This window comes from Arachis ipaensis, chromosome B10 (genome assembly GCF_000816755.2).
Source record: "Arachis ipaensis cultivar K30076 chromosome B10, Araip1.1, whole genome shotgun sequence".
Lineage (NCBI taxonomy): Eukaryota > Viridiplantae > Streptophyta > Magnoliopsida > Fabales > Fabaceae > Arachis > Arachis ipaensis.
The window spans coordinates 117,388,821-117,404,125 of NC_029794.2; the positions used below are offsets into that span (position 1 = coordinate 117,388,821).

At 35.8% G+C, this 15,305-nt stretch overlaps 3 protein-coding genes across 3 annotated transcripts in view; 1 reads left to right on the plus strand and 2 right to left on the minus strand.

The window, feature by feature from the left end:
• LOC107623729 (putative hydrolase YtaP) lies at nt 937–4,578 on the plus strand. Its single transcript, XM_016326082.2, has 13 exons — nt 937–1,339; nt 1,452–1,525; nt 1,640–1,726; nt 1,888–2,019; nt 2,147–2,233; nt 2,897–2,950; nt 3,074–3,164; nt 3,246–3,316; nt 3,405–3,474; nt 3,579–3,631; nt 3,815–3,908; nt 4,012–4,109; nt 4,229–4,578. The coding sequence occupies exons 1-13, from the start codon at nt 1,009–1,011 to the stop codon at nt 4,361–4,363; spliced, it is 1,377 nt and encodes a 458-aa protein (XP_016181568.1). The 5' UTR covers nt 937–1,008; the 3' UTR covers nt 4,364–4,578.
• LOC107623406 (protein PEROXIN-4) lies at nt 4,704–7,343 on the minus strand (the record flags this gene model as incomplete). The annotated part of the gene is given in 6 exon segments (XM_016325644.2): nt 4,704–4,998; nt 5,462–5,591; nt 6,427–6,555; nt 6,660–6,779; nt 7,134–7,161; nt 7,247–7,343. Coding segments are annotated over 5 exon segments (474 nt in total). The 3' UTR covers nt 4,704–4,909.
• LOC107622029 (target of Myb protein 1-like) overlaps nt 14,505–15,305 on the minus strand; it is a 10,552-nt gene continuing 9,751 nt past the window's right edge. Inside the window, exon 10 of the mRNA XM_016323963.2 lies at nt 14,505–15,203. Coding sequence (XP_016179449.1) covers nt 14,584–15,203 — 620 coding nt within the window. The 3' untranslated portion in view covers nt 14,505–14,583. The remainder of the gene's footprint in view (nt 15,204–15,305) is intronic.

A 15,305-nucleotide genomic window follows, 5' to 3' on the forward strand; every position in this document is an offset into this window, starting at 1 on the left:
TATACCGACAGTGAATTCCATGCAATGCAAGTATGCAACCGTGTAAAATTTTACAAAATTAAGTTCGCCGGGATTTATTTAATTAATTTGATCTCTCAAACTTGCGCGGAAGTGTCAAATTAGTTGGGAGTGACCAAAACTTGTTTTGAGGAACCTGGTTAATAAGAAGAATGTGACTTTGGGGGATCAAACGAATTTTACACATAAACAGTTCTAGGAACTTAACCATCATGTTAGTCCTCATTTCCTTCTTGTTTCCTTCTCCGTTTGCAGCCAAAGGATGAAACTGGCTGGATATTCTTAACTCCGCAATATAAATTTGGTCTTCCAGCAGTTTTGGACATATTACACTAAAAAAGTCAGGAATTGAAGTTTCTCCACAACTTACCACTTTTATAGACTTTTCCTTGGTTGAATTATATCGAATTTCAATCATGGTTTTGGTTGAACTTTCTTGATCGAACATAATTTCATCGATTAAGAGTGCAAGTCCAACCTAATACACATCAAATTTTTCATTAGATATTTAAAGAACAAGTTAAGAATCATTTAAAACCGTATTAATAAAATAATTAATGAGTACGTATAGAACTATATTCAATTTAAATCAAAAATAAATTTGATGAAAATTAAATGTTGGAGATATTATTACCTTCTAAAAAGACAGAGACAACTCGCAATGCTATTCGGTATTCGCTACAGAGAGATACTAACAGTACGGAGCAAGTGAACCCCGGATGTATCACTAAATTGCAAGAACTCCCAAGCGTGTTTTGGAGGGAAGAATCATATTCTTTTCTCAAAACTATACTGTAAGCTGAGATTGGCACCACAGATATTTTAATGTATCTACCTATGGATATTAGACACCAAAAAGGGATATCATGTCAAGTTAACAAGACAAAAAAATAATAAATAATAATAATAAAAGAGATAATGTAATGAGCAAGATCAACGCGAGTTCTCACACCATTAATTAGCAGCTGCACCACGCAGAGAACACCGCCGATGAAAGTTGGAGCTGGGAATCTTCTCCAAACATGGCACGTGAGCACTCCCATCAGCCTCACGTGCCTTCATTTCCTAACTTTTACTACTTCGGTACCTTCCGTAACAACACGCACCACGAACCCGCGCAACTTGTATATAAATATACGCAGAAGAAGAACACAAACCACATGCTCACTAACAAAACCCGTAGCCGTTTTAGTTATTCCTCAACAGACTCACACTCTCACTCACACCAAAATTACCAAAGGACAAGAAGAAGCCATGGAAGCTCAAAACAAGCTTCGGTCCGAGTTCCTTCAAGTCCTCCGTAGCAGAAGAACCGCTCCAGGTAGTAATAACACTTCTTCAATCAATCACCATTGTTTCAGTTGACATAAATTAAGATTTCGGTGATGATTATATTGATTTAATTCTTTTCGTAATTGAAAAATTCATTTCAGTTCCGTTAACTATAGAACTTGCAAAGCCGGTGACAGATCCTTTGGATCAGAACTCTCCTCCATCGGAAGTAGAGGTTTCAAATTCGAAGTTTCATTAACATCCATAGCATTTTTTATTTTTAAATTTTCAATTCAGATTTTCCTTTTTTTTTTCCCTTCCTGGTTGAATTTGCCTGACATCCCTACAGCTGGAGATTATGGCGTCTTGTCCGAAGGCAGACATTGCTAACCTCCAAGATTTGCTCAAGGAGGAGAATCTCTACTTGACTGTAGAGGTATGATTGATTAGTCAACGGTTCTCAATCATTGATTCGATTTTTTTTTTCTTTATTGAGCTCAGCTGAATTATACAGTTCGAATTTGAATTTTGAGCTTGAGAGAAAAAAGAATTTGCTGAAAACGAAGTTTGAATCGTTTGGTTGCGTTGCGTTGTTAGGAAGGAGATCAAGGAAAGTTGCCTCTGTTGATTCTGAGCTTGAAGGAGAAAACCAAGGCGGAGAGAAGGCCTGCGGTTGTTTTTCTGCACAGTACGAATAAATACAAAGAATACCTGCGCCCTTTGCTTGAGGTTGCTTTGTTTCATCTTTGTATGCTTAATTCATTGGTGAATTATACTGTGTGTGTATATGTATAATCCTGTAATTGATTGTGAATCGTCAAAGTTTGTGGTCTTATTTTTCGGTTTCGTGTTTCAGGCATATGCTTCGCGAGGATATGTGGCGATTTCTGTGGATTCTCGATACCACGGCGAGCGTGCTAGCAGCGCCACCACCTATCGGGATGTATGTGTCTGCTTTATTAGTCGTTAGTTTTCTAATAATTGCTATTTTTCACTGTTCATTCAGAAATTAAGCTACTGTAATTAAGATAATAATGGACCTAATTCAATTATCGAAATAAAAAAGAAATTAAGATAATAAACGTTTTAGGAGTAGTGGTTTAGCATGCATAATGACTTAAGATGTTAGACTTGAATATTATCGCCTTGCAGTGAATAAAAGAAGGTGAAAATTGAGGATATAATTTTTTTTATTTAAATATATCCCTTTTAATAATATAATTGGAATAAATGAAGAGATATAGCAGTAAAATAGTGATAGATAGAGAATAAGTAGGCTAATTTATTAAGGAAGATATATAACTAATATTAAGAGTAATTTTGTAAACGAAAATCATTTTAATATCTTTATACAATATTTGAAAATGATTTGATTGGATTGTTTCCAATATTTAAAATAATAATCATGTTTATCAGTTTATCACATTATTTAAGCTATAAGGCCTAGGAGAAGTACTTCGGCTTTAATTTTTATTGTTTGCTCATCTAGTCCAGTCTAGTCTTGTATAGAAGAGCTGAAGAGAGGCTTTTTTTTTTCCACTGAAATATTTAGCCAAGATCCTTCACAAAGTGGAAGACAAATCATTTTGTAAAAATTTCATTGCAGGCTCTTGTTTCTGCTTGGAAAACTGGGGAGACGATGCCATTCATATATGACACGGTAACTTCCATATTTATTATGCTGGTTTAAGGTGCAAAAAGACTCGGCCACTGGTGCATTTTAAACTTATGAATTCATGATTAATTTGGTTCAAAATTTGTGTATCGTTCCTTCATCTGGCAGGTCTGGGACTTGATTAAATTGGCAGATTATCTATCACAGAGAGAGGATGTAGACCCATCTAGGATAGGAATCACTGGAATATCACTTGGAGGTTGGTTTGAGAGAATTTGATAGGATCATGACAGATGCCATGTTTTATATCATTTGTAACTTACGTCATTCATTGATGTAGGAATGCATTCATGGTTCGCAGCATTTGCTGACCCCCGCTATGTTGTGGCTGCTCCTATTATTGGTGTTCAGGTGTAATTGAATTATTTTGGGGGTTTATCTTGCAAGATGTTCTTCTAAAGCAACAATTATTGAAAACTGTCATGCCGCCTTCGTGCAGGGTTTTCGATGGGCCATCGATAACGATATGTGGCAGGCTCGAGTTAACAGTATAAAGCCAGTGTTTGAGGGTAAGATATATAATGTCAAAAGAAATGAAACTTATACGATGTTGTTGCAATTTGGAAGTTTCTTAAATTTATTGATGCTAATACAATCTGAAATGTATATGCAGCGGCTCGTGAAGATTTGGGAAAAAGTGAAATTGACAAAGAAGTCGTGGAGAAGGTCAGCCAATGTTTGATGAATGGAACCATCATTAGTCTATAAAATGAGTTGCAATATGCTTTGCTGTTCTTTTAGCTTTAATAAAACAGGATTCTTGACGCTCATGACCATGACATATATTTTTCATAATGTCTAGTACTGGATACTAATCTTGTTTTTCTTATTTTCTTAATTTCTGATCAGGTATGGGATAGGATTGCCCCGGGCTTAGCTTCCCAGTTTGATTCACCCTACTCGGTTCCATCTATTGCACCACGTTCTCTGATTATTATTAATGGTAAGCTGAAGATCCTTTCTCACAAGTTTTGATAATTTGGGGTTGGCAAGCTCATTCCATTTAGCCTTTTCTGAAGCATTTCCTTGTGTCTTGGATACATCAGGTGCGGAAGATCCTCGTTGTCCCATTGGAGGCTTAGTAACTCCTGAGTCAAATGCACGCCAGGTGTATGGGGAGTTAAATTCTTTAGATAATTTCAAGGTATGAACATGTATTATTTGGTTCACAATCTTTATATATATGGCCTTCCAATACTAATACCAATCCAAAAATAATTAATACAAGTGGTTAGCTTCAGTTGATCCTATTTTGAAATGCAGATAATTTTAGAACCTGGAGTTGGTCACCAGATAACGAAATTACAGGTGAAAGAATCGTCTGATTGGTTTGACAGATTTTTAAAGCCAAAGCTCGTGCCCTCAACATCTAATTGTAAATTATGTGTAATGTTATAAACCTATTTGTTCTGGCTCATTGGTAGCCTTGGTATATTTTACTTTGTCATGTTGTGAAACTGAATGACAAAACGCTATGCATGTATTCATCTATAGAGGGAGTACTTTACCTGCTCAATGTTATGCAATTTTACATTGCTGTACTATCTAGGATGTCATTATCAAATGTAACACAATGCATGATTTTATTTAAGCATGTTTTCTCTTTATTCCAAGGTGCTATGTTTCAGATTCTTCAGCTATATTTTCCTTTTTCTAAAAACCAATTTACGGTGAATAATGAATAATAATCTAATACAAAAAAGCCATGTGATTTCTAAAGCTTTGGTATTTTATTTTATTTTTTTTTTTTTGGTTGAATTGGAAAGCGTATTTCATTCATTGATAATAGAACAGTACATCAGAAGTTATATTGCTAGCATTTTGGTTTGTTTTCCATATATATTGCTAGCTTGTTACAATATGTCTTTGGACACTTTAACACACTGATTTTCTTGTCGCTGGCAAGCACGGAGACAAACAGAAAAGCAAGTTATCTGAAATTATTCAGCCTTTCTTTGGCATTGCTGCAAGCCTGGTGTACATTCTGGCCATTGATTGGTACCCTCTAACATCACCGGAGCGCAAAAGATTACCTGTAATGCCAAAGAGAAATAAGTTGGGGATCGAAAAGGGTTTCAAATTGTGGGTTTAGGAACTACAAATTAATTTGATGCTTTAAGCACAGTTCTATAATGAATAACAAAAATCTAAACATACATTTCATTTCAACAGAAAACGCAGCTGGAGACTGAAGACAAATGGACCTCATTCAGTTAAACACTTGATTCTACTACGCCACTACCTCGCCTATTGGCTATTGCCATTGTCTCATGCAATTATACTTAATTGGCATACATATTGCATTTTCTCATTCGTCAAATCCAACTTTAATATGTGATCTCCCGTCATCAGGATCTTATACTACATAGGTGCATCTATGAATTTAAAAGTCTTCTTTCAGTTATTTTTAATGAGGAGAATAGAACTTCCTTTTGATTCCATGAAACGAGAGACAAGCCAAAAAGGGTAAACAATAAGTGGAGAGAATCAGTCAACCTGAATCACAATTCAGTGGGCTGTCGGGTTCTGGATGTGCCATCAAAGCAATTATAGCCCTACATACAGACTGAAGTGTCCAAGCTGGGCTCCAAGCATTTTTCAAGATATCCAAACAAATCTCCCCCGTCTGGAAATTTAATAACACGTTTAAGTAATACTCATGATAAAAATGTAAGGAAAATCAAATCTAATAAAAAATTCCTATTGAACTTGTATATCAAACAAAAGGAAAACAAGAATCTTCCTTTTTATCTTTTGGTTTCCCAAGGGTATCCACCCGCCACGCGGTGACTAATCCGTTCGTGGCGGGTCATCCATTTAAAGGCAAACAGCTGGCCCCAGGATGTTTTCCATGTCCAGGTGGGATTCGAACTCCCGACCTCTTAGTTAAGGGATTAGATGATGAGCCACCATGCGACATCCACGCAGTTAAACAAGAAACATTAATAACTAGGCAATGAAATTAGATTCAATAATAGCTTCTAAAACACTATCGTAATAGTAATTAGTGATCATAAGGCTTAACCATCATCTTTGCCTCCCATAAAAAGTATTAATTCCTATTGGTCTTCCTCCCACAGGGACTGAGACAACTGAGACCCAAGAGCAAACTGAAGTAGGTAAGTTAAGACAACCAAGATTATGGGAACATAAGTTGCAAGTAACATAAAAGAGCACTAAACTATTGCGATCTTAGATGTGTCAAAGCTTTTTTATTTTCAAACTGATGGTTCATGGTAAGGACTACCGAGGTATCCAACCCCATTCATGCTCCAAGCAAACAACTACACAATTTTTTAATTTCCACTTGAATTTGAAGGGAAAGAACTCAAAAAAACCATCTATGTAATAAATCAGGAAAAACCCTTTTTACTCAGAAATCATATAATATAAATGCAATATAAGTGAAAAAGTATAAGCACAAAACAAGGCAATAATTACTTAGGATGAATCCATCTTACCTTGAAGTGCACGTTTGGGTGAAATATTTTAGTCAGAAACCTGACTTGGGGCGGCTGTAGAGGATACTGCTCTGGAACCGAAAATGCAAGTTGGAAGACACCCCCCTCAAAAGGAGTCTCCGAGGGTCCCTAATACAAAAAAGAATAAAACAAAACAAAACCAACATGATTTCAGAATCATCACACTGGTTGAATGCCATAAACTGCTTTTACAAGAAACGTATTGATCAAACCTTGATCAGTGCCGTCCATTTAAAAATGTTAGAATCATCACAAACTAGTTGAATATCAGGATCAGCCGATTTCTCTCGTTGAACCTCTTTGTACTCCTTGAACAGCCTAGCTCTTGATGCCTAAGTCGAAATCCCAATTCATTATAACAGCAAGGTTTTACTGAAGAACAATCAAGTTTATTACAACTACAAAGTTTGACAATAAATCAGGCACAGAGCCAAAAAACAAATTAAAACATCTTTAATGAGTAACAAACCCATCTTCATAGAAGGTAATTGAACACAAACACCAGGTACTTCAAAATAAACAACAATTATATGATATCCCATCATTATTTCCCATAAGCAAGTGCTACTCAATTCAATTTCAAACACCAAGATTTTAACTCACAACAACTGCATCCATTATGGGTAGCCGGAAAATAAAATCATTAGATAAGATAGAAAGAGAAGACAAAGATGAGTTATAAGAACCTGCATGATGCCCAAACTGTGAATTTAGCTGCATGATTAACCAAAACAACTCGTTAATTAGGATTGGGAAACAAAATTGAGGAAAACACAAAAAAGAGAACGGAAGATCGTACCGTGTCAGAGGGTACTGTTGATTTGGGAAGTAAATTGAAATGAAATCAAAGGAAGAGTTGCGATGCTGTGTTGGATCGCTTCGGAAATGGAAAAGGGTATGGGAACACTGTGAACCCTAAAAAGATGAACTGAGAAAACAACACAAATACGAAGACAATAGGAAAACCGAAGCAATTTTCACCAAGGTTCAACGATTTGGTTTAATTAAACATGTAATGAAATTATTAAAAGAAAGTATAGGTAACCAATAATATTTTTGAATAATGTGTGAATAATGTTAATTAATAGGGTTAAAAAAATAAATTAATCTTAAATTTAATTAATAGTATTAAATTAAGATGTAGTATATTTTTATTTGATTGGTAGTTGTTCATATTGTTCAACATACTCATTGTTTACCTAGCACTCCCCATATATTAAAATTTCAATATACAATTTCAAATATTCAAATTCAATTATTTCTAAACCAACAAAATTCAAAATTTTACAATTTCATATAATAAACTGTTTATATTTTATCATTAAAAATTCACAAAATAAAAAATTTCTAATCAACTTCAAAATTTTAATGAAGTAAATCAAGTAATCAACAACAATACTCACCACATCAGCAATAAAATTTAGAACCAAAAAAGTTTCAACAATAACTTCTAATAAACAAGTAATCAGTAACAATATAAAACACAAATTTATGCAAAAACTCAAACCATCAATAATAAAAAATTCAAAATCATAATAAATTTTAACAAAGACTTCTAATCAAGTATTCTTAAGCAAAAAATCTAAAATAAATAATTTGCAAGACTTCTAATCAAGTATTCTTAAGCAAAAAATCCAAAATAAATAATTTGCTTTTGATTAATCCAATCGAATCAATCGGATTCGATTTTTAAAACCATAATTCTCACTTTAGATAAGTTATGATCATTTTTTTTATTTTATGTTTCTATTTTTGATTTTTATGGCAATGAGGACAGGTAAAACTATAAAAGGACAAAGATGTTTTCTTAAACATGTCATAAACAAACTATAAAGACAAAACTTAAGTTGGTATATTAAAATCCTTAATTTAGAGGAAATTTTTATTCGTCGAAAAAAAAAAATATATATTGGATTTTTTGGTGACTGAACATAACACAAAGAAAAAGGACCTAACAAAAAGAGTAGCACTTTTCTCTAATAATAATGTCTAAATTATTAGGGGGCAGTAACCACTCTAGGTACACCTGCTTGTTTAAAGTAGCAGTCTTAGCCATTAAATCAGTCGCTCTGTTTGCTGTGCGCTGGATGAGCACTAAAGTAGCTGTCCAATTGCGCTAGAGCATCTCTTTGATTTTTTCAAGCAGATCAGAGTCATTCCTAATCATGCTGGTTGTGCCTCGCGAAACAAGAAGAAACGCATCAAGATTATCAGTTTCACATATGACCTCTTTGCACTCGCAATCCCAAGACATAACAAGCCCTCTCCAAATAGCATGAAACTCACAACATAGAACATTAGAAAGAGGTATACTGGCAAAACAACCTTTTATCTAAATTCTCATGCTGTCTCTAATAATACATCCAAAACCAGCTAATTGCTCATTTTCAAAAACGCTTGCATCGCAGTTCACTTTACAGACATTCATTGGAGGTGGTTCCCAGTTATATTGCAAAGAGGAAGGAATAATATGTTTTTGGGTGGTAATAACATTAGAGAAATCTCGAGTAGCATGCTTAACTAAGTGAACAATTTTCTCCTTACTCCATGGATCATCTTGATAGAAGATGTCATTGTTCCTATCCCTCCAAATCCACCAAAAGGTCGCTGCAAAGAGAAACTCATTTTTGTTGAGGTTAGAACGAATCCAAGATACAAAATCCAAACTAGAGTCCTCAGCGGTCATTCCCAAGTTTAAGCTAATCCAAATCTGACGAGCTTTTTGGCAAGTCCTAAAGCAATGGTTAATATCCTCTAGAGCAAGATAACATCTCTGACAAAAATCAGAAGTAGCAAGACCACTTTAAAACCAGTAACTAGCTGTGGGAACTCTGTTGTTGAGGCAAAGCCAGAGCAGACAATTTATCTTCTCCGGTATTCTCAAGCGCCAAAGCCAAAGCCAGTTTTCATTATCATTCCAGCCAAATTTCTTCTTCAATAGCCATTCATACCCACTTTTAGTCGAGTAGGTGAGAGTATTTGAGTTTGTCCAAAACCAACCTGTTTTATCTCCTGCCTGCTTGATAGGATCAAAGAGTATCAAATCAAGTTTAACTTCTTCCGGAATCATTGTGCAAAGAATATCCCACTGCCAATGTCCATGGTGCCAGACATCTTCTAGTTTCAAGTGAGAATCAGAAATGTGCACAAAAGGAACCAAAGGAGCTAGCGTTCCACATGGTCGCCAAGCATGATACCAAAAGGATTGAGACATCATGCTTGTACACCAATCAAAACCATCACGAAGCTTTTCTATTGTCTTATAAATCGCTCGCCAAGTACTTGAAACATTATTAGAAAAATTGGGTGAAAAAGCAAGAACTCCCAGGTAAATATTTTGCCAACATAATTCTTACCCAAAACTTATCTTTATTATGCAGTAATTGCTAAACAAGCTTTCCTAATAAAGCAAAATTTACACATTGGGTATCTCTAATTCCCAAGCCTCCATATTTTCTTGGAGTGACAGCTTTGCTCCACTTGACCAAATTTAAGCAACGCTCCCCCACCTTTCCCTTCCACAAGAATTGTCTAAGCACAGAACCAATTTTTTGACAAACCGAAGTAGGAAAAAGAGTCACTTGCATCTGATAAATAGGAAGAGAAGAAGCATCAGATTTAATTAAGCAAAGCTTGCCTGCTCTGTTAAGGAGCCGACCTTTCCAACTAGCCAGCCTATTCTTGATATTCTCTAAAGAGTCCGAAAAAATAGACTTAGCAGCTCGAGGATGATTAAGGTTCACCCCAAGTATTTGCCTAGGTCACTAGTAAAGGGAATATGAGAAACATCAGGCAACATTTCCTTCCTTCTATTAGAGATATTTCTAAAACAAATAGCTTTAGATTTTTCAATGTTAACCTTCATACCTGAAACTTTGTAGAACAACTCCAAGGTGTGCACAACATTCTGAACTTGATTTTTCTTCGCTTTACAAAAAAGGAGGAGGTCATCTGCAAACATCAAGTGAGAAACTCTAGGTCTCCCTCTAGAAATAACCAAACCATCCCAAATACCCTCGTCAACTTGTTTGGAAATAAAGTACGCCAATCTCTCCATGCACAAAATAAATAAATAAGGAGAAATTGGATCTCCTTGCCTGAGTCCTCTGCGAGGTTGGAAGCTGTCCAATCTATTCCCATTCCAAAGGATGGAAAGATTTGAGGCCTGAACACAATTCATTACAAGCCGAATAATTAGAGAAGGAAAGCCAAAAGATTCAAGAGTGTGCTTAAGAAAATTCCAATCAACTCTATCATAAGTCTTTTCTAAATCAATCTTAAAAGTCATAGCTCCTTTTCTAGACTTTGTCCGCTTAAGAAAGTGAAGAACTTCTTAGGCGACAATAATATTATTAGGTGCTCCTCTACCATGAATAAACCCTCCCTGAGTTGGGCTAACAATCTCATCTAAAAATGGTCGTAATCTATTAACAAGCACTTTAGTCAATAGCTTATAAATTACATTACAAAGGCTTATTGACCGAAAATCCTTCAATCTAGTTTGAGGTTGCACTTAGGGATAAGAACAATCAAAGTTTCCAACAAAGAATGGATTAACGTCTCCTCTAAGAATGCTTTCTGAACAGTACACCACACCTCATGACCCACCACATCCCAATATTCCTTGAAGAAAAAAACTTAAAAACCATCCGACCCAGGAGCTTTGAACGAGCTTATATTATCCAGAGCTTCTTTAACCTCCAACATTGTTACTGGTTTAGACAAATTATCACAAGCATCTTGGCTAAGAGATGGCATAGGAATTTCTCCCATGCAATTAACCTCAACAGGCTCAGTAGAGCAAAAAATATTTTTGAAGAAATTAATAACCTCTCTTTGCAAAACTTCCGGATCATCAGACCAGGACCCATCATTGACCAGTAACCCATGAACCTTGTTAGATTTTCTTCTAAGGATGGTTTGCATATGGAAAAAGCTAGTATTTCTATCACCAAACCGAACCCATTGATCTCTTGACTTCTGGTACCAAAGCAATTCTTCCTGGGCCAAAACTAGATTATACTCAGCTCTCAATTCTTCCTCTTTGTGCTTCAAAATCGGATCATCGTCAGCTTTCATTTTCCGTTGAATACAATTCAAATAAGCCTCCAATTCCCTCTTTTTAATAAAAATATTGTCAAAGATCGTAGAGTTGAATTCCAACGAAGCTTCTTGAACCCCCAGCAACTTCCTATGGATGTCAAAGTCTGTACTATCCCAAGATTTCTGAACAATGGCCTTGTAATCAGGATGCATTGCCCATGCCGCTTAGAATCTAAAAGGCTGGTTTCTTTTCTTGATAGGAACTCCTTAACATCGGATAAGTAGGGGACAATGATCAGAGTGAGAATGGCTGAGAACTTCAACAAAAGCTTCTGAAAAAAAGAAGGCGTCATTCTGTAGTACAGCAAACTCTATCCAATCTATTTGCAATTTCTTTGTTTCCTTGAATTTTACGGAACCAAGTAAACCGTCTTCCAGAAATTGTCAGATCAAAAAGACCACAAGAATCTAGAGTACTTGCAAAGATACTACTGCGATTCGAATACAAATTATCCCCCTTCACCTCATGAACACTCAAAATATCATTAAAATTCTCAACCACCACCCACAGGTCCTGAATGCAAAAATCAATATCAAGCAGATGACTCCATAATTCTACTCTATTAGTGGCTTGAGGGCTGCCATAAACCGCACTACAGATCCATCTTCTCCCACCACCATCAATTTCCAAAGTTACACATTGATTCATAGCCCAAAGAATTTTACAAAAAAATTTTAAATTAGCAGAGAGGAACCAAATTCTTCCATTGTGTCTAACAGCATCTACAATCCCTACAGAATAATAGCCTAATCTCCCCCAAAATTCTTTTATAATTTCAAACCCAATATGAGGTTCCACCAAAATAAAAAAAGTTGGTTGAAATTTTCGTACCAACTCCTTACAGTGCACCCGAGACATTTTATTTGACGCCTCCTTACATTCCAACTAATAATATTTAAATGGTTACAATCCATAAAAATAAATTAAATAATTGGAATGTTTAATCATCCTACCTCACGTTGATGGAGCCCTGTCTCCAAGTGTCTTCTCTTGGACTTGCGCCGCAGAACCATCATTCTTCTATTGAGGTTGGTTCTCCAAGTTTGTTGTTGCACTAGCTTTATCAAGCTCTTTTTGTACTCGAGAATCCATTGACAATGCTTCAGTAGGTGAGTTTTGAAGCGAAATAGGACGCTGTCTTTTGTGCCCTACTTTAAAAAAAGGAGTACTCTGATCCTTAAAAGCCACTTGAGTTATTCCCAAAGAGCCAAGCATGGATGGAGGATCCTTCTTTTCCTTATGCCCCACCTTTATATTTGATAAGGACTTTCTTTTTGCATTTGATGAGGATCCAGCATGCATGTTATTAGACCCAAAAGAAAATTTCTTACTCACCAAATTGGAGCATATTGCTACATTGGTTTTTTTGGCACCACTTTTGGGCCTTTACCCACATTTTCCTTGCCTTTTCTACTAACTGTAACTCATTCACCCTCTTTTGCACGAGTATTCCTATTCATGCGTGATTCTTGCAAATTATCATGCACAAGATCCGCTGTTCCATGCTTCTCCATAATTGGAATTGATTTGGCATTAATTCCAAATTCAAAGGTTGAATTTTGATTTTTTACTAGGATTTGACTACCTTCTGCCATTTTCTCGTTGTTATCCACCAGAAATAGTGACAGCAAATTTTTCTCTTTCGCACATTCTCTTGTTACGTGCCCAAAGCAGCTACATTTTTCACAAATTAAATTCAAGTGCTCATATTCTATGTCATACATATGACCATCAACTTGAATTTTTTTTTATAACTGGAAGTCCCAAGTTAATTTGCACACATACTCTTGCATACTTTTCCCTCTGTGCAGATTTGGTGGCTAAGTCGATGCGGATCGGTCTGCCAACAGCTGACGCAATCATTTTCATGGCTCTCTCTTGATAATAGTTAATGTTTAAACCTGTGATTCTTATCCAAACCATGGTAGATCCAAAAGTGTTTTCACAAGGTCTGAATGAAGAACTCCAAGTTTTAACCGCAACATAACTACCAATAATCATCCACGGTCCTCCAAGGAGAACTTTTTCTCTATCTTCTAAGAGATCAAATTTGACTAAGAAATAGCCAAAATCGACATCTAGTACCTCATATCCTCCTTTGGTTCTCCACACACCTTTAAGCTTGTGCGTGATCGCCGTATAGCTAAAATTTTTTCCAAGAACTTTGATCACGATGACATCTTTGTAGGGCACTGCCAATATCTCGTTTGCTTCTTCATCAAGAGAAATATCCGCGGACTTTGAGTCATGTTAATGTCTCCTTTAAGCCCTTCCTTTTCACCTGATGCATGCCCCTCCGCTCTATGATGCATGCCCCCTCCGCTCTCCCCCTTATTGCTTCCGCCGACATAGCCGGCTGCCTCGCTATGTGTCACCCTCGAAGACTCTCCCCCGCTCTCCACACTCTCCATGAAGTTTTGCTTTTTGTTTTACATCATTTTAGTACTTTACTCTTTGTTTTATTAAGATTGAAAATAAGTTTAAATTAATTAAATTCAACTTAGCTGGTTTAAGTTTAGTTTATAATTTCGTTAGTTTAAACATAAGGAATAGTACATCTTTAAAATGCCATAGGCTACAGTTAGTCCTTCTAAGTATAATTTCTGCCATAATTTTTTTTCTTTTTCAATGCGATCTTCACCTTTTTAAAACATACACAGAGATTGGTGGGTGTCTTTCTCTTTTGCCTTCTCTTTTTTCTTTTAATTTTATGGCCGCGTGTAAATGTTACATGAAAAAATTTGAAAAAAAAATGCTAAAAGGCTTATTTCATGAATTCTCACCCTCTTTGTACCAAAAGAAAAAAATGAATTCTCATCCTCAATCTCAAGTGTTTTTCTCTAGAACAAATTAATGTACAAATCTAACATAATTTTCTAGCCAAGCACCACAAAATAGAAAAATAATTATAAAATAATAAAATAAAACATATTAATATATTAAATACTAGATATAGAAAAGTGTAAAATATTAAAGAAAAAGAATGAGGAGAACATGTGGCAAACAAAGTTAAAGATGCAAACCTAACAGTTCTAGGTGTTACTAGCTCGGTCAGGAGCAGTTGTTTTAGGGGATTTCACTTTAGCCATATCAACAAGGTCCCCAAACAACTTATCCTCTGGCTTTGAAGGTTTTCCAGATGGCACATAAGAAGTAGCAGAAACTTGGTAAGAGTTCCTCATACCATTGTCATCACTCACAGATAAACCATACATCTGTTGCTCAACATATTGAACCCCTTGTTGCTGCTGACCGTAACCATATCCGACGAATTGGTTGCCATACATTTGTTGTGGATACATGTAAGCCATGTTACCATTTTGCATTTGATGTGGAACCGTAGACATGTAAGCACCACCAGGAACACCTTGAATCTGCTGAGGGAATTGCTGATTGCTTTGACCAGCATTATTGTTATTGATTGTTGAAATATAGGTATTTGCATTTGGCTGCTGCATATACATACTGATAGCTTGATCATTCCCCATTGGCTGAGGTAGTCCTTGACCATGCGTACCAGCACTCTGTACATGTGTCATAACCACTTGAGTGACCTGTAATGGTTGTGGATATTGGTTGCCGGCTGCTGTAGGACTACCATTTTCGGTTGTTTCCCAAGGAGGTGGTGGAAATGATCCACCACTTTGTGTGCCTATAGCCATAAAAACATGAGTGATGTAATAATATCAAAAAACAAAAAAATGATACCTACATACAAAAAATCAGCTATATATTTGTATATAAATATATATGT

Coding starts and splice junctions, on each gene's coding strand:
- LOC107623729 (XM_016326082.2), top strand. CDS start 1,009: ATGAAAGTTGGAGCTGGGAATCTTCTCCAAACATGGCACGTGAGCACT. Junction 2,951..3,073: donor TGCCATTCATATATGACACG/GTAACTTCCATA, acceptor TTCATCTGGCAG/GTCTGGGACTTGATTAAATT. Junction 3,909..4,011: donor TTCTCTGATTATTATTAATG/GTAAGCTGAAGA, acceptor TGGATACATCAG/GTGCGGAAGATCCTCGTTGT.